We start from the raw sequence: 20,417 nt of genomic DNA on the forward strand, positions 1-20,417 counted from the left end.
CTCAAAGGGCTAAAAGCCCCACTCAGTGGACTAATATGTCAAAGGAACACAGGAGCTAACCGGAAGAGCTCTCAAGGGTCAAAGCCGAACCAATCAGAGCCACAGAACAGATAACATAGTACCAGATTGTAACCCCAAGTATATGATAAATATCCCGGATTCATCTGGATACAAGGGATTCAGTAAATAGACAAATGGGAGCGAATGGGGAGACCAGTTACCTCCTGTGCAGAATGCCAAATAATTTATCCAGATGTCCAGCTCTCAGGAGCCTGGGTGGCTCAGTCTGTTAAGTGTCTGCCTTCAGCTCAGGTCATGATTTCAGGGTCATGGGATTGAGCTCAGCGGGGTGTCTTCTTCTCCCTCTACCCCTCCCCTCTTGTCATGCATGCATGCTCTCTCTCTCAATAAATCTTAAAAAAAAAAAAAAAAAAAGCGGGAGATGGAGCACAACTCCTCAGCCTTACAATGTGGGCTGTGCTTAGTGACTCCTTCCAGAGAGGACACTACAGAGCGTGCATGTGACCACAGCCAGGTGACTGCGGCCAACCATCGACAGGGGAAGGTCATGCCAACGCACACCCTTGGTGTGGTGTGATGGCAATGGCACTGCATTGCCACCAAGAACCCAAAACCCCGAGAGACCATAAGGGACACATCAAACCAACAGCACTGTGGGATATCCGACAGGATGTCCAACCGGCACGCTGCTCTCCATTAAGGTAGTGAAAACAAGGAGCATTTAAGGAACTGTCCAAGCCAAGAGCAAATGAAGGAGGTGTAAGGGCGACATGTACCGTGGCGTCTTGGGCAGGATCCCAGGCCAGAGGAGGCTGTTCCGGAACCCAGGAAGGGTGAGCGGGGTACAACATAAGAACACTGGCTCCCTAGCTGGGACGAGGAGCCATCCAGCCCTGCAAGATGTTAACATTAAGGAAAGTGGTGATGGGGGGCTGGGAGCTCCCTATTCTACCTTCACAACAACTCGGGCCCTCTAAAACTGTGCTAAAGTGCAAAGTCTATTTGTAAGAAAAAATTACGAGAGACAGGTCATCAAAATAACCTCGATTTATTAGAAAACATGCCAGGTGAGGCAGGGTTCCTTCAAAGCAACCGCAGAAGTTAAGGATAATTTAAAAAGCAATCCTTTCCACACCGAGCAGGTGCTGCCCATCACGGCTGAAGGGGACAGCCCGCGCACAGAGCCAGCCTCCTGCTCGCAGATGGCACCCAGCCAGGCATGCCCGAAGTTTCTTGCAGAACACCCAGGCCATCTCACTTCATGTACTTATCCTGCTGGTCAGCCAGGATTTTGGCTGAGGACTTGGCATCATAGAAGAGCTCGCTGATCTCCTCGACGTGCTCTTTCTCGATACTGTCCTTCCCATTGATCTTGGCCAGCAAGTTGGCTGGGGTCAGCAGCTGCACTGAGTACCTAGAGTGATGGGAGCAAAGGGCAGGGGTGAGACAGGGCCACAGGTGGGAGCCCTCTCACCACACCCACAGGACCTGCCACAGTGACTCCATGAGAGGAAAGAAGTCACCAGCACAACACATCCTAGCCCCTAAATCTCTGCCGGCCTCAAAGTCCCCCATAACTGCAGTAACAGCACTGCTCTTCCGGGAGGCTGCAGGAGCTCTGGCCGACTCAGCCGGTAAAGCGTGCAGCTCTCGATCCCGGCATTATGAGTTTGAGCCCCGTATAGCTGGTAGAGATTCCTTAAAAACAAAATCGTTCTGGGATGCCTGGGTGCCTCAGTTGGCTAAGCGTCTCTTGATGTCAGCTCAGGTCTTGGTCTCAGGGTCATGAGCTCGAGCCCTATGTTGGGCTCCACACTGGGCATGGAGCCTACTTAGAAAAGTAAATAAAATAAATCTTTTTTTTAAAAAGGAGGGGGGGGCGCCTGGGTGGCTCAGTGTGTTAAGCCGCTGCCTTTGGCTCAGGTCATGATCCCAGGGTCCTGGGATCGAGCCCCACATCGGGCTCTCTGCTCAGCGGGGAGCCTGCTTTCTCCCCTCTCTCTCTCTGCCTGCCTTTCTGTCTGCTTGTGATCTCTGTATGTCAAATAAATAAAATCTTTAAAAAAAAAAAATAAAAAGGAGGGGGAATCACGGACTGTGGGCACACAGGTGCAGGCCAGGAATGCTAAGGCCCAGACCCAGCACACAGCAGGCAAATGAACACACAGCCAACTAAAAGCACGTTCCCCACACGAAGGCACGAAACACTGGGAGTTCTCAGAGCACCCCTCCAACCAAATGAAATGGCTCGCAGTTCTGCTTCGACCTTGGAGCAACCAACAGACTCAAAGGAAAACAGAACTAGGAACTAGTTAGGGGCTGGGAGGTCATGGTTTCAGAAGCAATAAGACGGACATCCTGCAGGCAGTGGGCTTTGGACCACTGGTGAACAGTTAGGAGAGCAATCTGTGTCCACACTCGTCCTTCCCCCTCATCTGCACCCCCTCCTTCCCCCCCCCAGCCTGGAGAAGAGCCCCAGGGGAGAGGCCAAGCAGGGCCTGGCCGCTGAGCTATATGCCTTGGACCCTGATCTCTGGGTCGTCCGTCGCCTGCACCAAGGAAGCTAGCAAGCTCTCCACACAGGGGAGCATCCGCTGCAGGACAAGGGGACCCAACCCGTTACTCTAGCTCTATGAGCACCTTCACTGCAATATTCTGCATTCGAAATCACAGTGCCCAGGACAAGCCCCATCAGAGCAGTGAGGACAGACGTGGTCCTATGCCCTGAGAGAGGGACCTGCCTTTATGTCGCAGAATGCGGTCCCTGGTGGCCCCCCCAGGGCCCTTGGGCAGGCCCCAGCAGGTAGGAGGCAGGTGGGGAGCAGCTCCAGGCAGACGCGCTCACCTCAGAGTCGTCTTGGTACCGATCTCCCCCAGGTGGTTCAGCGCCTCCTCGCTGATGTTGATTCCTTCTGTCTGGGCTCGGATTTTAATGATCTTTTGGAGGAGAAAGACTATGATCAACAGCAACCGGCCTCAAGTGCTCCCTTTATCAAGTGCTTTAAACGCGACCTTGTCCCATATGTCTTGTCCCGCACCAACAATGCCAAAGAGGCCCAAACCTCTGGAGGGGCAGAGAGCTGGCCTCCACCTGGGGCTGCTGGCCTGGCACACCTCGGGGCGCAAGACACCCCACAGCCCTTGTGAAGAGCTCACAGCTGGGGCTGGCAGTGCCTAGACGGCAGCTGGTAGCCCAAGGAGGTGTGCACCAGGGTACTCAGCTCCTGTCTCTCCATCCTCCCTGATGCAGTCCCAGGATCTGGAGAACACAGGCCCCTCCGAAACCTGCCTCCCCAGCCTGGGCACCACCACCTATATGAGCACTCAGGCAGGAAGAGACATTTTTTATTTGCTTGATAAATACAATGGTTAAATAAATCAAAAAAGTTTCTTTTAAAGATTTACCAGCCCTCATAACATCACTGGGAGATATCTAATCTCTCACGGAAAGGCTGACGCCCGCTGCGGTGTGAGGATCCCCGGGAAGCTGGAGGGGAGGCGGGCCGGCGGTGGGGCGGCGGTAACACACGCGGCCCCGGGATCCTGCGGGTGCGCCGGCGCTGAGTGATAAGGGGCAGCTGGGATAATGATGTTGTGTGTTGGGGAGCCGAGATAACTCGAGGACTTCGAGCCTCATATAATACAGGAATTTTTCACTTTGGCAGCTTCGTAAACAAGATATCAAGAAGCCCTTGTTTAAATTAAAGCCATAAAAACAGCCGAGGTAGAGGCATAGGAAATGGGAAAGACTGAGCCCTCGGCTAAAGCCTTGCAAGGGGCAGAGAGGGAGGGGCGGTTTAGGAGCCGGACTCCTCACACCCGGCCTGTGGCTCTTGGGCAGAGACCTGCTGGCAGCTTAGCGCCTGGGAACTCCGGTGAGGGCAGGTCAGCTGCCGTGACCGGGAAAAGTCGTGCTCCCGAGCAAAGCCGGGTCCCGAAGAACTGGACCAGGCCAGGGGCCGCGCAAGCCAGGAAAGGTGGCCTGTCTGCTGCCGGCTGCCGGTGCCACCAAGGCAGAGGGCAGATAGTCGTAGGGAGGTTTCATTCAGTCCAAAGAGACTCCAAACTTAGACTTCTGTATGAAACGTCCCAATTTCTAAACGTTGGCAACTTGTTCGAGTCATTCACAATCATAGCACTGGCTACACAGAACCTCTCATTCAGCCAGTGGGCTGCTGGCATCTGACCTCCAGCGAAAGACTCTGTTGTGCGTGAGGAGTTCCACCGTCTAGGGGATAAAGCTAAATGCCGCTGAGAAGAGGGAAGTTACAGGATGGGCATAAGGATGGCACAGAATGGAGTAGAAAGAGCGATCCCTGCTCCTGGCTCCAGCAGAAGGCCTCTGACCACGACAGCCAGAGCCAGGCAGGTTTGGGCTCTAACAGAAAAGGGCTTTTCCCTGACAGCTGGGGATTAACGAAGCCTCCTGGTCCTGCCAAGAAAAATGTCCCGGAGTGTGTGTGTGTGTGTGGGGGGGGGGCTTCAGAAACTCTAGGGAGATGCAAATACTGAATCAGGAAGCCTTCAGTATTACTGAGGGGAGTACATTCAGTGATACTGAAGGGGAGAGCTTCAGCCCAGAGCATCTGGCCTTCAGCAAGTTGTACAGCATTCAAAGTCGGGCTTCAGGAATGTCAGGGCTGCTCTCAAGAGAGAGAGAGCGAGAGAGAGAGAGAGCAGGTCAGAGCAATCCCAAGAGCTTCTGCTTCAGACTGCTCAGAAACGGACAGTTCATAAATTAGATCTTTAATCATTTAATAACCTGCAGGGATAGTTTATGAGGGTGTCGGTACTGATGGCAGAGTACACAAGTTACATTTACTTTGTTTCTTTAAAAACCTACCCGGGCTAAGTAAAAATGCTGAGGTTATCCCTTGAACCCACCAGAACAAAGCAATGTGCATCCTGGCAGCTGGTCTGACCTCTGCTCACCCAAGAGAAAGCCTGAGAAGAGGCCCTCCTGACTCCACCAAGAAGGGAACCAGCCAAGGAGCCAGAGGCACAGCACGGAACATTCCAGGACAGCTCCGACCCAGTATTCCAGGGTTGAATGGAGGCAACAAAGGTGAACTGGCTCTGTGCGGGGTCCCAGCTCTGCAGCTTATCTCTGTGACCACAGGACCCTTGCTGTTCGGGAGCCTCAAAGCCTGCTTACTGGGAGCTGCTATAAGGCCCCCAGCGGGTGACAGTGAAAACCTATAAGCCATTAGTAGCTGTAATAACTGCACTGGGACAAAGGACCGCCAGCCCAGTCCCCTCCCTCAGTTACTGTCACTTAGTCCTCATAACAACCTGGAAAAGAGAAAGCAGACCTTCTGGAGGATCAAGAAGGCCAAGGATCACAAAGGTGCACCAATGGCTAAAGTCACTCAGCCACAAAGCACCTCGAGCAGGTGGGGCTGGCCTCTCCTGGCAGGACAACATGGGGCTCTTGTCCCCACAGTAAGGATTGGGGTGGCGATCAACTTTTCCTTTGCTTCTGCCTCTGCTTCTGTTCAGCAAATGCCTTGCCTTCCACCCAGTTTTCACCCAGGAGCCGGAGACCACAATCTGGTGACAGGGCCCCAGTCATGGACACTCTGTTCCAAACGTGCCCACGGCCACCTTGCACTACTACCACTCTGGCAGTCTCCAGCTCCCTATATCGCCATGGCACTTGGCAGGTGCTGGTCAACAAACATCCGAGGGGCCAGGCTGCGGGGCCACAGTGAGCAGGGGGGCCACCAAGGAGTGCCCAGGAGAGGCCCTCAGAGCTCCAAAAGGAAAGGCCCTGCTGACAAACTGCCACAGGGAGTCCCCCCCACAAATGAGCTATTTCTAGCAGGTGGAAGCTGGTGGCGCAGTGATGAAGAACATGGGCTTCCGGACCAGGCAGCCTGGGCCCCAGTTTGTCAGTCCTGTCACTTACTGGCCACTGACAAGCTTTATGAACTTGGGCAGACGAGTGGGCCTCGGTGTCTGCATCCTCATCTCTAAGAATGACAGTGATAAGAGCTCTCCCAACTCATAGGTACTGGGGATCGAATGGAATCCTGCTGGCTAAGCGTGTCCACAGGCCCAGCATGACATCCAACAAAGAGGGCCTGCGCTCTGTGAGAGGCGAGGGTGCAGGCAGGGCCCGCTGAGACATTAGTGCAGCCCTGGTCCACCTGGTCTGTGGCCACATGGAGCCCACAGGGAGAGACCCATGCTGGCAGCGAGACCCTCCGGCACAAGGACGGGCAGGGCAGGGCAACAGCATGGCAGTGCTGCCCCAGGGGGACACCAACCTAGGGCACAACCCACTGCTGGGCATGTGGCCTGGGCTCCGCACCCAGGACTTGCCACTCAGGGACTGAGCCATCCACAGGAAGAGAGGGGATCCAGGACTACCTGGCAGTACCAGGAAGGGGAGTAGAAATCAAACTGTAAAGCACCTGGGCACATGGTACTCCAAATCCAGATCAAGCAAGAGACGAACCCTATGGGGAAAACTGGGACGGATCCCCTTTGGGGTAAGGCCTGACCACAGACACCTGTCATCTCCCACCCTCAGGCCTAACACAAATTGAGCTCACAGAGAATACTGAGCATACGCTCTGTGTCAGGTATACCTCTTTCAGCCTCTCATAGGTTGGTTTTGGGACTACCACTTCCAGATGCCCCTCTAAGCTGGGACCCTGTGTCACCATCATCTCTATGGCCTCCACAGCCCCCAGGAAACCCACCACTAATCACTCTGGTTGCAGCAGACAGGCTCTCATCCTGCTCCAGGTTCTGTGCCCTGTCGGAGCCAGCCTGCTGTGGGTCTTGGTGGGATGGAGCACTTGGCTTTGCCTACTCAGCAGAAGAGCCCTGTGATCACTAAATCATATCTTACTGCCTCTGTCCTACAGCTGGTGGCCTCCCTAATGGCTGTCATCAAGCTGATTTTTTCACAGTCCCTTTCCTGAAGTTTATCAGAATGGCTAAAGTAGCAAATACAAGGGCCAGGACCCACAGATGGCTAAGGTTTTGGGACACCTGAGGCACAGTTTCAGCCCACCCAGCTTCCAGATGGGAGGACTGAAGCCCCGGAGTACTGCAATTTGCCTAAGGCCAGCAGCTAAGTGCCAGGACGGTGGCGGGAGCCAGGTCTGCTCCACGGAGACCTTTCTGCAGAGCATCGGGGAACGCTAGGAGCAGATGAGGGGGGAAGAGAGAAGGGCTGAAAGGGAGCCTCACCTGTTTCATTTCCTGTGGGGTGTACAGCATGGTCCGGATGATCATCACACGGTCCAGAAGGTCAAGGGGGATGCCATGAGGAGAGGTGATGTCCTCAGTACCCCTGCAAGGGCCAGAATGATCACATCACCCAGGCCTCTCAGACCAGAAACGAGACTGGAGACATGGCTGAGGTACTCACCATGACAAGGTAGGCAATTCACATCCTCAGTCGACCCATGACCACAGAGTGAACCAACTAACATTCAGGTGGCACCAAAAGCAACTTCGTTATTGTAGCAAATTATCAATACAACAGGAAATTGGGGAAAGAGGGAAAAAAGGCCACCTAAAATCCTATTTAAAATACTCATATAGGGGCGCCTGGGTGGCTCAGTGGGTTAAGCCTCTGCCTTGGGCTCAGGTCATGATCTCTGGGTCCTGGGATCGAGCCCCGCATCGGGGTCTCTGCTCAGCGGGGAGCCTTCTTCCCCTCCCCCCGCTTGCCTCTCTGCCTAATTGTGATCTCTGTTTGTCGAATAAATAAATAAAATCTTAAAAATAAATAAATGAAAGTCTTATAGATATTTACCAAATTTTCACAGAGATGCCCTTATTAAGTCATGTTATGTGTGTAGTTTTTGGTTTTTTGTTTTGCTTTTGTCCATGTTGCTTCAGTCTTAATAACCCATCAACGGGGCACCTGGGTAGCTCAGTCAGTTAAGTATCTGCCTTGGGCTCAGGCTGTGATCCCAGGGTCCTGGGATCGAGCCTCATATCCCCACATTGGACTCCCTGCTCCCTAGAGAGTCTGCTTCTCCCCTCTGCCTCTGCCCCTCCCAACTGCTCGTGTGTGCACATGCTCTCTCTCACTATCTCTCAAATAAAATCTTAAAAATAAATAAATAAATAAATGACCTATCGAGTATTTTCCATAACCCAAACCATTGGGTATTTAGGTGGTTTCCAACTGTTGCCATTATTAATGATGTCTGATCAAAAATTTCATGCATACAGCCATGAACATTTCCTCAGCAACTCTGAGTGCCTGCTATAATCCTGAATATGTCTGAAAGAATCCACGGCTACACAAGCAATTTGATCTCAGTGCACTATAGCCGGCACCGGGTATGCTAATTCTTAAGGATTTTGCTGCTTTAACGGTTTAGAAAAAGAAAGGGTGACACTTTGTTTGAATTTACATTTCCTTGATTACTAATGAATCATTTCAATGTTTCCCTTATATCCATTAATTATTTTCTTTCTTTTTGGGAACTGTCTGATCATATCCTTTGTGCCTGTTTTTCTCTCGAATCCTTAGCCAAGTCATAGGAAGGGTAGCGCAGGAGGGAGCCCTTCCAACCTAAGAGGCCACGAGGCACCAGCTACTCAAGAGGACATGTGCTGAGCAGAGTTGGCAGCACATGAGGCCAGCTTCAGCCACTGTGTCTGAAGCCCAATACACTAAGGCGCCCCTGCCCCAGCCTCCGGGAGTCATGGCGGCAGCCACTCGATGTCAGCACTGACTCTAGCATTCCTGAACTTATCCCAGACTGCACAGTCTACCATCGTAACTCATCAGTAGAACACAGAACAAGGCAGGTCATTTGGGTTTAGTTGTTAATACTATCAGAATATTCAGTTTCAGATATAAGTGAGCTTTCAAGAAGTATAACTTCAGTAAAGAAATCTAGCTGATGAAATTCTAGCCAGTCAGTTGAAGTGTAAATGTATACTGACTATCGCAGGCCTAAAACGCTTGGAGGCACACTACAACAGCATGCTAAGTGAAAGAAGCCCGTCATAAGAGGGCAGATGTTGCAGGATTCCTCTGGGGGAATAGCGAGCAAAAGAAAATTCATAGGCACAGAGTACAGTAAAAGTTACTGTGGACTTGGGAAAGGGGAAGCCTGGACTCACTGCTTAATGGGCACAGTGTTTGCAGAGACAGGAACGTTTTCAAGACAGGTGTATACTTAAAAAGAATTCAAACTGCAAATTCTGTTACAGAAATTTTCCCAAAATAAAAACAATTCAAAGAAAGAATAAAACGCTTAAAATAAAAACATTTAATGAGTAATTGTTACATCTAACATGAAAAAACAATTAAGATCTTTAAAAATAAACAGGGAAATAGACTAGTAGCAAATATAAACTTCAGAGAAAACAAATCTCACCCATCAAAAAATATTTCCAAAATAACAAGGAAGAATTGTAAAGATTAAATTCTATCATGATTCAACTCTCAGTGTTTGGGATGCTTACGATCTTCACATTCAACTTCGTATTCAAAATAACCTTTGAAAACGACAATTGATTTTCAGGTATCTAATTCTGTTTAGGTGGCAAGTTTGGTTTTTTTAAGTTCTACTCGGGATTTCTCTGGAGAATTCTTTAAAAGATCTCAACTTTGCCATGTTAAATATCCCAAACTCTGAACACTCATGGTAAATCATCTTTGATTCAGTTGTAATAACAAAGATAAAAAGTCTGAAGGAAAAAAGGTTAAGGGCGTCTGGGTGGCTCAGTGGGTTAAGGGTCTGCCTGTGGCTCAGGTCATGATCCTGGGGTCCTGGAGTGCTGGGCTCAAGTCTCACATCAGGCTCTCAGGCTCCCTGCTCGGCAGGGAATCTGCTTCCCCCTCTCCCTCTCAAATAAATAAATAAAATCTTAAAAAAAAGAAAAGAAAATTCTTCAAAAGAAGAAGAAAAGATTAGAAGAAAAATGAAGTACGTCTAATCAAATGTCAAAATCTCTCATGGGGGCTTGAACCACGGCAGACGAGGGGAGTAGCAGCAAACCACCAGCACCGCAGAGCAGTCCCTGGGTCTGCACGAGCAGTCCCTGGGTCTCTCCCTGGTTCTGCCTGCAGAACAAGGTCACCGCGCATCTAGAAATGTATCAGCCTGGACGAGTGAACTTATGGGAATGTGAGAAGCAACACAGAGCTTTGAGACAGATTATATGCTTCTCATCAACATTTAAATGTGGTATTAAGAGACGTGGGAGAGACTGTGACTACCACAGAAATTAATGAGGACACATGTAAAGAGACAGGTGAATCAACAAAATGGAATACTGCGATGCTCTTTGTCCAGGCAGATGGTGTTGCACAAGCTGCCCCTCCACTAGAGTTGGCTGGAACAAAGAATTTATCGTGCAGGGGACACAGGAGAGTTTGTAATGATTGCCTCCTTAAGTACAGAAGACACTCAAAAGAGAAAACTGCATAAATTTTTATATTAAGAACCACGGATTCTTCTACTCCTGAAATGAGCTGATTTGCAGATAACCTACAAATTGTTTTTTTTTAAAAGATTTTTTTTATTAGAGAGAGGGAGAGAGAGTGCAAGAAGAGAGAGCACAAGCAGGGGGAGCAGCAGAGGGAGAGGGAAAAGCAGACTGTCCACTGAGCAGGGAGCCTGATGATGGGGGGCTCGATCCCAGGACCCTGGGTTCATGACCCAAGCTGAAGGCAGACACTCAACAAACTGAGCCACCCAGGTGCCTAAACCTACAAATTCTTAAGCTAAAGGGCATCTTTATTTTTCTCCAACCTTCCCAATAAAGTCATTCACCAAGACTCTTTTTCTGGAGCTTATCTGCTCCAGTTTTTTTTTTTTTTAGATAATTTCTGATTTTCTTCTTTAAATTTAATTTGATATTCCCCTTTTTATGCAAGAAAAAAAAAACAAGAAAAAGAAAAAATTCTCATGGTTTTGAATCCGCAAAACTAAAAATTTAAACAAAAAGTTCCACTTAAAGAGTGCCAAGCAGGGTGCCTGGGTGGCTCAGTTGGTTCAGCCTCTGCCTTCGGCTCAGGTCATCACCTCAGGGTCCTGGGATTGAGCCCCACATTGGGCTCTCTGCTCAGTGACAGCCTGCTTCTCCTTCTCCCTCTGCCTGCCTCTCAGCCTACTTGTGCTCTCTCTCTGTCAAATAAATAAGAAAAATCTTTTGAGGAAAAAAAAAAAAAAAATAAAGAGCACCAAGCATTCTTCAGGAATTAAAGCTGAAACATTTGTCCAAGCTTTGAATATTAGGTACAAAGTTTCTTTTAGGAGACATATTAGTAAAAAATGGTTTCTGGGATTCTTTTCTGCAAAAGTCCCACATAAGGGTCTGTCACATCACTTGCTAAGTGGGCGAGGGAATGGAAGCCCCTCTCTACCAGTGCTGCCTGCGCGGGTGGTGAGCCCAGAAGGAGATCTCGGTGCAGAGCCCTCACTGCCTAATGAGGCTGCCGTAATTGTCATATCACTAATAATAAACTGTAATAATTACATTTTGGTTAAAACTGCAGATTCGTTCTTGTACCCAGAGGCTCCTTTCCAGCTCTGGTGTCAGCCCAACAGGCCATTTGACAATTGCTCAGACTGCGTTAATGCCGTGCCTCTTCCATAGATGCAGTTTTGTGCTTCGACGTCACAGGCCTAATTCTCCTGGGAATCCAACATGGCCTGCCTGCAGAACAAGGTCACCGCGCATCTAGAAATGTATCCTACAGCTACACCTACAGGTGCAAAGGGCTGACTCATCTGTGAATGCCTCTATCTTACTACTACAACTCAGGGCTCACCCGCTGAAACTTTGGACATTGTAGACCAATTAATTTTTGTAGGGGCTGCTCCTGTCCATTGTACAGGATATTCAGCAGCCCCTCTGGCCTCAACCCACCAGAAGCCAGCAGCATCCAAAGTCGTGACAAGTCAGAGTATCGCCAGCTGAGAATCACTGCCTGACTGCTTCTTTACATCACTCTGTGGCTGCAGGGACACAGACACCACAAAGCTTTTCTGATGACAGGAGACACAGTGGACCCGGGCAGAGAGCTAAGAAGGAAACCATTTGCTTTTCTGAGGAGGCTGCCAGGGAGATTCAGTGACGAACAAGTGGTCCTGAGACAGCCAGACATCTACATGCAAAGGAGTGAAGCTGGACACACCTCGTATACTACACACAAAAAAGACACAAATAATCATTAACCGAAATGTAAGGGCTAAAACACAGAACTCTTAGAGGAGATCACAGATCTAAATATCTGTGACCTTAAAAGGTTTCTCAGATATGAGACCAAAACACACAAGCAACCAAAGAAATTAACAGAAAAACTGGACTGCATCAAAACGTAAAGGCACTATGAAGAAACTGAAAAAACCACCCACAGGATGGGAGGATATATTTGCATACACCTACTACAGGTCTAGTATCCAGAATACACGAAGAATTCGCTAATAAAAAGACAACCCGAACAACAACAAAAAATGGGCAAATGATAATAACAGGCAAGAAGATATGCAAATGGCTGAAAACACATGAAAAGATACTCCAACTCAACAGCCAGATGCCAGTCAAAACTACAGTGGGTTGGGACGCCTGGGTGGCGCAGTTGGTTGGACGACTGCCTTCGGCTCAGGGCGTGATCCTGGAGTCCCGGGATCGAGTCCCACATCAGGCTCCCAGCTCCATGGGGAGTCTGCTTCACTCTCTGACCTTCTCCTCGCTCATGCTCTCTCTCACACTCTCTCTCTCTCAAATAAATAAATAAATAATCTTAAAAAAAAAAAAAAAACTACAGTGGGTTACCACACCACACCGCTTGGAAGACCAGACTGTAAAAGACTGGTGTAAAGGCCAGACTGTAAAAGACTAAGTGTCATCTAGGATGTGGAGAAACCGACCCCTCAGACACTGCTGGCGAGAAGAGTGCAGCCACTGTGGAGAATTGTCCAGCTGTTCCTTGAAATGTTAAAAGGAGTTCCCATCTAACCCAGTAATTCTACTGATAGGTATGTCCCCAAGAAAAATTAAACCAGTCTACATTAAAAGTTGTACACAGATGTTCAGGCAAGAGTATTCAGCCACAGAGCGAAACAACCCAATCACCCAATGTCCGTCAACTAACAAAACAGTCAATGTATGACTAAACGTTCCATTTTGGAATGCTACGTAGCCTTAAAAACCCACAAAGGCTGACATGGGTTACGACACGGACGGACCTTGAAAACACTAAGCTCCATGAGAGAAGCCAGGCACCAAAGAGCACAGGATGTGCGGAGCTGTTCATACGAACTGTCTGGAGAAGGCAAATGCATAGAGAAACTAGATGAATGGTTGCTGGGGGCCGCGGGGAGGGAGCGTGGGGGAAACCAGCTGGGGGTGAGGCGTGGCAACAGGATCACTGTTGATGGGTGAAGGATTTCTTTCTGGGGTGACAAAAATGTTCTAAAATGGGTAGTGGTGATGTCTGGATAACTTTGTGACTAAACAAAAAAAAACCCTGAACTGCACACTTTAGATGGGTGAATCATAGGGTATGTGAATTCTATATCCATTAAGCTGTTTTCTTCAAATGTATCATCTTCTGCCTCAGGAACACATTGAGTGGAGACCACACTGTTATAAGTTTTGCTCTTTGGTGCAACACTGTGACTTGTGGAGAGAAACTCCTGCAGACTCCTTAACTCCGGGAGCTATTCCCCCCCCACAGGAAAAAAAAAAACCTCCCAAGTCTGGGGAGCTGGGACCAAGGCTGGGCTCTCATTTAATGGCTGAGGGTCCTGGCACAGAAGGGCCTTCTTAGGGTGGCAAGGGAGGGCGCCCAGAGGTGCCCAGGAGGAGCCTGAGGCCTCAAGGTGCTCCTGCAGGAATGGCTCCCCATCTCCTGTGCACAAGGAAACAAGACCTAGAGGAAGAGGGGGCAATTTGCACTTTCACAGACCTGCACCAGCTCAACCCCCCTCCACCCCCCACACCATCAAGAAACAGTGCAGGAGAACCGGGGTGGCAGGAAATTTGGAGCCAGCCGACCCTCAGACTTGTGGCCCATTCACGTCACCTCCTGTGTGACCTTATTTCCACCTCCCTGGAAATAAGGTCACCTGCCTACAGAATCGTCAGGATGCTTGAGATTACATGGGGTAACCTATGTAGAGTGCTGTGGACCGTTTTGGGCACAGAGAAAGCCCTCATTTACAGAGAGCTCCCTCCCTCCTCTTCCCTTTCCTTTCGAGCTCTGAAGATCAGATACAGTTTTGAAGGGCATGGAAGGTCAACAGTTCCCCCCAGAAGTAAAGTCTATCGGGAAGCAAGTCAGATGTTGCCCAAACTGTGCCAATATTCCAGAAATGTCATCACTTCACATCTTGTTGGGAGCATTGGCTCTGAAGTCCAACACCTTAGATTCAAATCCCAGCCTTATTGCTGAGATGTATGACCTTGGCCAAGTCCCCCATCATGGTGGAGCCTCGGTATCCTCATCTGAACAGTGAGAACACCGATGCCTTCCTCAGTAAGCTGAGATGTGACCAGCAGTGTGCACAGAAGGTGCAAAGAATGGGGCGCCTGGGTGGCTCAGTGGGTGAAAGCCTCTGCCTTCAGCTCAGGTCATGATCCCAGGGTTCTGGGATCAAGCCCCGCATTGGGCTCTCTGCTCAGCAGGGAGCTGGATCCCTCCGCCCCCTTCATCTGCCTGCTATTCTGCCTGCTTGTGATCTCTGTCAAATAAATAAATACAATCTTAAAAAAAAAAAGGTGCAAAGAAGGACCAACTCAGTATATGCTGGCTCTTATTTCTACTGTTGCTAACTGCACATCATTCTCAGCACTACAACAAAATCCCTACCTGCTCCAGGGCTTCGCACCAAAACCTCATCTAGAGCAGATGCCCCGATTCTGGTTGCTTCAGCAGAGCTGCAGAAAGCTCCACACTCCGAGCACCTTCCTCCCACTGGGGTGACTATAGTCTGGCAGCCGTGGGCAGCCAGAGCCCCCAGCAGCCCTCGGTGAACTCTGTCTGGGGACGCTGGGCTGTTAGCAGACCTCCCCAGCAGGGGGTGCCATCGGCCCAGGCTAAGCCTTTCATCAACTCCAGACTGAAGCCTGGCCTGACCAAAGCAAACACAAGTCCAGCAAAGCTACAGGGTCTATGCAACAGGGGTGCCAGGCTCGCGAGGCACCAGGCCACAAACCAGGATTCCAGAGGCTGCCCAGGCAGCCAGCTCCTCTCACCAACGGCTGGCCTGGCCCTGGAACAAGCTGCCTTCTCCCCAAGAATGCAGAAAACACCTGGGATGATAGTCTTGTCAAGACACCAATACAGGGGACGCCTGGGTGGCTCAGTGGGTTAAGCCGCTGCCTTCGGCTCGGGTCATGATCCCAGGGTTCTGGGATCGAGTCCCACATCGGACTCCCTGCTTGGCAGGGAGCCTGCTTCTCCCTCTGCCTCTGCCTGCCTCTCTGTCTGCCTGTGCTCACTCGCTCTCTCTCCCTCTGTCTCTGACAAATAAATAAATAAAATCTTAAAAAAAAAAAAAACAATACAGGAATTCAAAGAGTGACTACAAGCTGCTTCCACATGAACTTGAACCATATGAGCAAATCCTAATTCTCTGCCAGAGCGATCACCTGAGAGGTGAGCTGCCCCTGAGCCAGCAGCACAGCTCTGGAACAATCAATGGAGACAAAGCCCTGTCAAGAGCCAGCTAAAGTCCTGGATACAACCTACCATCATTCAGAGGCCAGTCTAGGTGAACCAGCAATTTGGGTTCCTAACTTGGTCTGACTCCAGCTCTGTGCTGAGATACCCATGGGCCTTAGGGTCTCTTTCTAGATTCCTACCACCCCTACTGCCAGGAGCACCCAGTGTAGAATAGGGCTCTGTTCTCCACTGCTCCCTGGCAGGCTTGAAAAGGGCTTCTTGCCACCCTGCTTCATGCCCCAGCACTGTCGGGACCAGGCCCCAGCATTCAAACAGGAGCACAAAAAATCAGAAGAGTGAGAAATCGACCAAGGACGGGGCCCTTGAGAGCTCAGAAGATAGTGTGTTGTCTGGGGCTCACCTGCTCGTTTGCAGAGTACTCAGGAGAAAAAGAATCTCAATAAAGTCCTCTGACCTTGAGCATCATGCAGGCATGTGCCTTCCAGGCCTCAACATCTACCCTTCCCGAAGGCAGGCCTAAGGGGGGTACTAGTAGGGGAAGGGTCAGGCACCAGTGTGGCTCCAGAGAGAAAATCCTGGTTTTGTTATTGCATTCATTATCAGAAGGCTCCAGGTCCTCAGCCGATCTTTATGACCAGGAGTTATTCTGCCATTGTTTCTTCATCTAAAACACAAAGCCACGAATACTTAACCCCCACAGCTAATATGAGGATAGAAATTCACATACGTAAGGTCACTCTAGGCCAGCCTATCTGACCTTGCCTTTGCTCATTCCAACGGAATGACCGAATCACACCACAATGTTAACCCCAGAAACCATGCAGGAGGCCCTCATATTTAGTTAACAGGTGACTGTTGCCTTTGGTGGCCATGATGGAATGTGGCTGATGCATGAACTGCCTGTGAAGACAAGACACTTTGGCGGGTTGCTCTCAGAATGAACATGATCTCCCTTCACCTCCATCCTGACCCATGACATTATGGGTTGAAAGTGATCCCAGAGGAAAACATGAATCCAGATGAAGGCGGTAAAGCCCCACAGCCAGCAGGGAGCCACCCTACCTGATGACACAGTTGCCTCGGTTGGATGCAAAGATGACGATGGGGGCAATAGAAGATTCCAGGGCCCGGTGCAGGTAGGTGAAGCACTCGATGTCCAGCATGTGGACCTCATCGACAAAGAGTACACCTGGAACCAGCTCAGCGATGCCCTGATCAATGTACTTATTCACCACCTTGTTAATTTCCCCTCGAAGTTTGTCTAGGAGACAGTAAGAAGACACAGGCAAGGTCAGGTGGGGAAGCGGTCACCTCTTCTCCTCTTCCCCCAGCCCAATTGATCCAAAGCCAAGTTTGGGGCCCACTTTAACTGCTAACTATATGACCCCAGGCAGGTTACATCCTCATTTCAGTATCATGATCTGAAAATGGGGATAATCACCATGGAGAAGTCACAGAACTGGCAGCCTCCCCTGCCAACAGGTTCTGTTAAGCCCTCAAATGGCTTTTACAGTTTTGCGTGTCTTCGCAGAGGCGTGCGTCCCCTGGTCACTCTCCACTTTGCCTTATTACTCACCCGCCCACCCAGGGCCCTGCCACATCCCAGAGACAAGAAGTTGGGGAGCCCTGTGTGAAATGAGTTTTCCTATGTAAATTGTCCTATTCTGCACTCAGCTAGGACAAAGCTTAGGTTAATTAACTTTCAATCAAGTGCCTAGATAGAGGAATCAGGTGCACACAGAATCCTTTCCGGAAAGAAGCCTGTGAGGAATGCAGGTTTATTTTTTTTTAATTTGACAGAGATCACAAGCAGGCAGAGAGAGATGAAGGGAAGCAGGCCCCCTGCTGAGCAGAGAGCCTGATATGGGACTCGATCTCAGGACCCTGAGATCATGACCCGAGCCGAAGGCAGCGGCTTAACCCACTGAGCCACCCGTGCACCCCGAGGAATGCAGGTTTTGAGGAAAGGTCCAACCTCAGAGCTCTAGGGGGATGGTTGTCTCAAGAATTACATGGGGTCAGCTAAGGTCCCTGTTCTTGTTCTCCGAGCCAGCCCCTGCAGTTCCACGAGAGGGAGCTGCTCCCAAACACAGAGCATGAGGACCTGCTGCTGCATCTCCCACAACCAGGAGGCTGGGATGCACAAAAGAGAAGGTCATGGTGGAAACATAGAAACTGCTCTTGGCAACTCTACTAGAAAGGTCTCAGATCACGCCACTGCCTCACATGGAACCGACAACAGAGGCTTTAATATCTCACATTTTAAAGTGACAGAACTATAGGTGGGGCTTCAAAAAAAGACAGATGTAGCCATTGGGAAGAGAAGCAGGGTACACTCAAGGTCCACAAGGAAGCAGCAACATTCCTGCCAGACTCTGGGAGGTGCCCAGGCGGCTGAGCCAGGCAGGCTGTGAGCGGCCTTGCAGCTGCAGGGTGAGGGGACCTGGGACTGAGGCCGTGGGGCTTACTGTGCTTGGGAGTGCCTGGCAGGAGCCATCCTGCACAGCCGGAGTGACACCATCCCCGTTTCCAGGACCTTGAAGGGACCAGAGATTGCGACAGCCTCCATCTTCAAAGAAGAGAGCAAGGATACTGAATGCCCTCAAGAGGGTGTGCCAGCTGGCACACGGTATGGCACACGGTATGCTCTACCGAGAGCAGCCTAAAGCAGCCGCAGACTGCAAGGGGGAACCCAGGCTCTGAATGACAAGGGAGAAAGAACCGGTCCCAAGGCATTTCCTCAGGCCCAGAAAAGCCTTACACAGCACATCAGAATCCAGGGCCCTAGGTTCTGGTTTTTGCTCACAGGCCTTGCTATTTCTCTTACCTGTGATTTCTGTCTTCTTCGGCTTCATCAGCTGGCCCATCATAGACAGGATGTCTTGTCCCCCCTGCAAAACAGAAGATTCACAGAGTCAGTCCTGCTTTCTGAGGCAGCTGCAGAAGTTTCACTGCCACCATCACCACACTGCTTCCCAATGTCAACCAGACACAGGCTCCTGGGTGTGGAGGCCTCAGACACCCTCACGGGAAAGCGTGAGGAGCTTCTAAACACAGAGGAATTTTTAAGAGGCTCCCCTTGGCGTATAAGAAGGAGCACAATTTCTTCATGGGAAGTCCCAGCTCTGTGAGGCCTGCCCCAATCTCCTTCTCCAGCCCGTACCCTTTTCAGATCCCGAATTCCCTGATTAGCACACAGGACCATACTCTTCTCTGAACACCCGTGCTCTTGTACGATTCAGTGCTTCTGCATTCTAGTCCGCCTGCCAGGAAGCACGGGCTCTTTTCTGGGAAGCTCCAGTTGCCCATCAGAGCTCAGGTCAAATGCCCTCATGGGGCATCCAACGCCTACCCTCTGCCAATGCTCTGGTTCCCAAGGGGACGAATGGACTGTTGCAGGAAGCAACTTATCTGTGTTCCCACGCCTCCCCTCTCTAGACTCGACTGCACAGTCACTTTCAGTGAGTCCTGGCCTAGAGCGTGGTCAGGAAGCTGACCCTGCAGGATGGCCGGTTGCTAACATGCTCACCACCCACCACGCCCTCCCACCGGCCCCTCCCAAGGTGGTCCACAAGAGGGGCTGTTCTGTCACCTGCCTAGCATTTCATCAGCCCATTCTGGCCAGGCCCGGGGACAGAGGTGGAGGTGCTCACTAAAAGCTCAGTTGTAAAATGTAGTGAGTGTTTCCTGAGAACCTACAACATCTGATGCTGCAGGGTAGGAACTATTAGGCCTGCTTCACAGAGGAGGAAACTCAAAACCAGAGCGCCCTAAATCACACAAAACCCAGGGACACCAAGCGACTAAACAGCGGAGCTAATTAGTGTCGGAGTGACACAATCCCTGAATCTAACCAAGGTGAAGGCTCCCGGGAGGCTGGCCTGGGGACAGCAGTTCCACACACAGAGGGACCTATTGTCTCCAAAACGATTCTTCAGCAATCCTCTGGCCAGGGCTCTAAGCAGCGAAACACCCAGGAATCAACGTTTCAGTTAGAAAGCCTATTCCCTGCTAGTGCAGAGATGGACTCTTTAAGGATGAAGAGGAAATCACACTGAAGGACTAGCAGCAGAGGAGAGCTGGGGTTTTACAATCATACATCTTGCAGAGACGTCATAGTCATACTGTACTTGCCCCACATTCTACTAGTCAAGGCATAAGGACCCATCCGGTGGGCATAAGGAGCAGACACAACTCCCGCTCTGAGCTTAAACACTGAAGATTTGCTAAGCAGGGGGAAAGACACAGCTTTGTCAGGCTTTCAGAAATCCTGCAAAGGGCTCAAAGAACACTCCTGCCCCCCACCGTTAACACCCAGAGAATCCCAGGCGTGAGACCGCTTGCTGGAGGGAAGCCACGGAAGAAGCTGGCTAGTGCAGGGCCAGAGGCTTGGCTGGGATAAGAAACAATACACATGAAATCATCTGTGACTAGAGCATTTGAGTTGGAACAAAAGAGTCCCTCGTAGCTCATGTCGATGTTAATTGCTGAACATTACAGATAGAAAAGGACCGTCTGCCCTAAGAAACAGCAGCAAGACTGACAATTCATTCCCAGAGCTTCCGCGTGCACACAAAAGGGCTCGTGCGCCAGATCACGCCGGCCTCAAAGCGGTACCTGCGGCCGTGCGTTGGCCACATCCAAGTCGTGCAAGGTCACATCCTGGATGATTTCTTTCTTCTTGTGCACATCCCCCTTTGGCAAGGGGACATACTCTTCAGCTTCAAGGTCGAATTCAGTGGCGTAGGTATCACACCTGCCCTGCCTCTGCAGA

General features: G+C 50.4%; 1 protein-coding gene across 1 annotated transcript in view; it reads right to left on the reverse strand.

Moving 5' to 3' along the window:
* Nucleotides 1-1,053: 1,053 nt before the first annotated feature.
* The window catches only part of RUVBL1 (RuvB like AAA ATPase 1), a 45,004-nt gene continuing 25,640 nt past the window's right edge, over nucleotides 1,054-20,417 (reverse strand). The window contains exons 6-11 of the mRNA XM_044252883.1: nucleotides 20,261-20,410; nucleotides 18,471-18,534; nucleotides 16,706-16,904; nucleotides 7,225-7,327; nucleotides 2,867-2,958; nucleotides 1,054-1,435 (exon numbers count right to left, since the gene is read on the reverse strand). Of these exons, the coding sequence (XP_044108818.1) occupies nucleotides 1,276-1,435; nucleotides 2,867-2,958; nucleotides 7,225-7,327; nucleotides 16,706-16,904; nucleotides 18,471-18,534; nucleotides 20,261-20,410 (768 nt within the window). The 3' untranslated portion in view covers nucleotides 1,054-1,275. The remainder of the gene's footprint in view (nucleotides 1,436-2,866; nucleotides 2,959-7,224; nucleotides 7,328-16,705; nucleotides 16,905-18,470; nucleotides 18,535-20,260; nucleotides 20,411-20,417) is intronic.

This window comes from Neovison vison, chromosome 6 (genome assembly GCF_020171115.1).
Source record: "Neovison vison isolate M4711 chromosome 6, ASM_NN_V1, whole genome shotgun sequence".
Taxonomy (NCBI): domain Eukaryota; kingdom Metazoa; phylum Chordata; class Mammalia; order Carnivora; family Mustelidae; genus Neogale; species Neogale vison.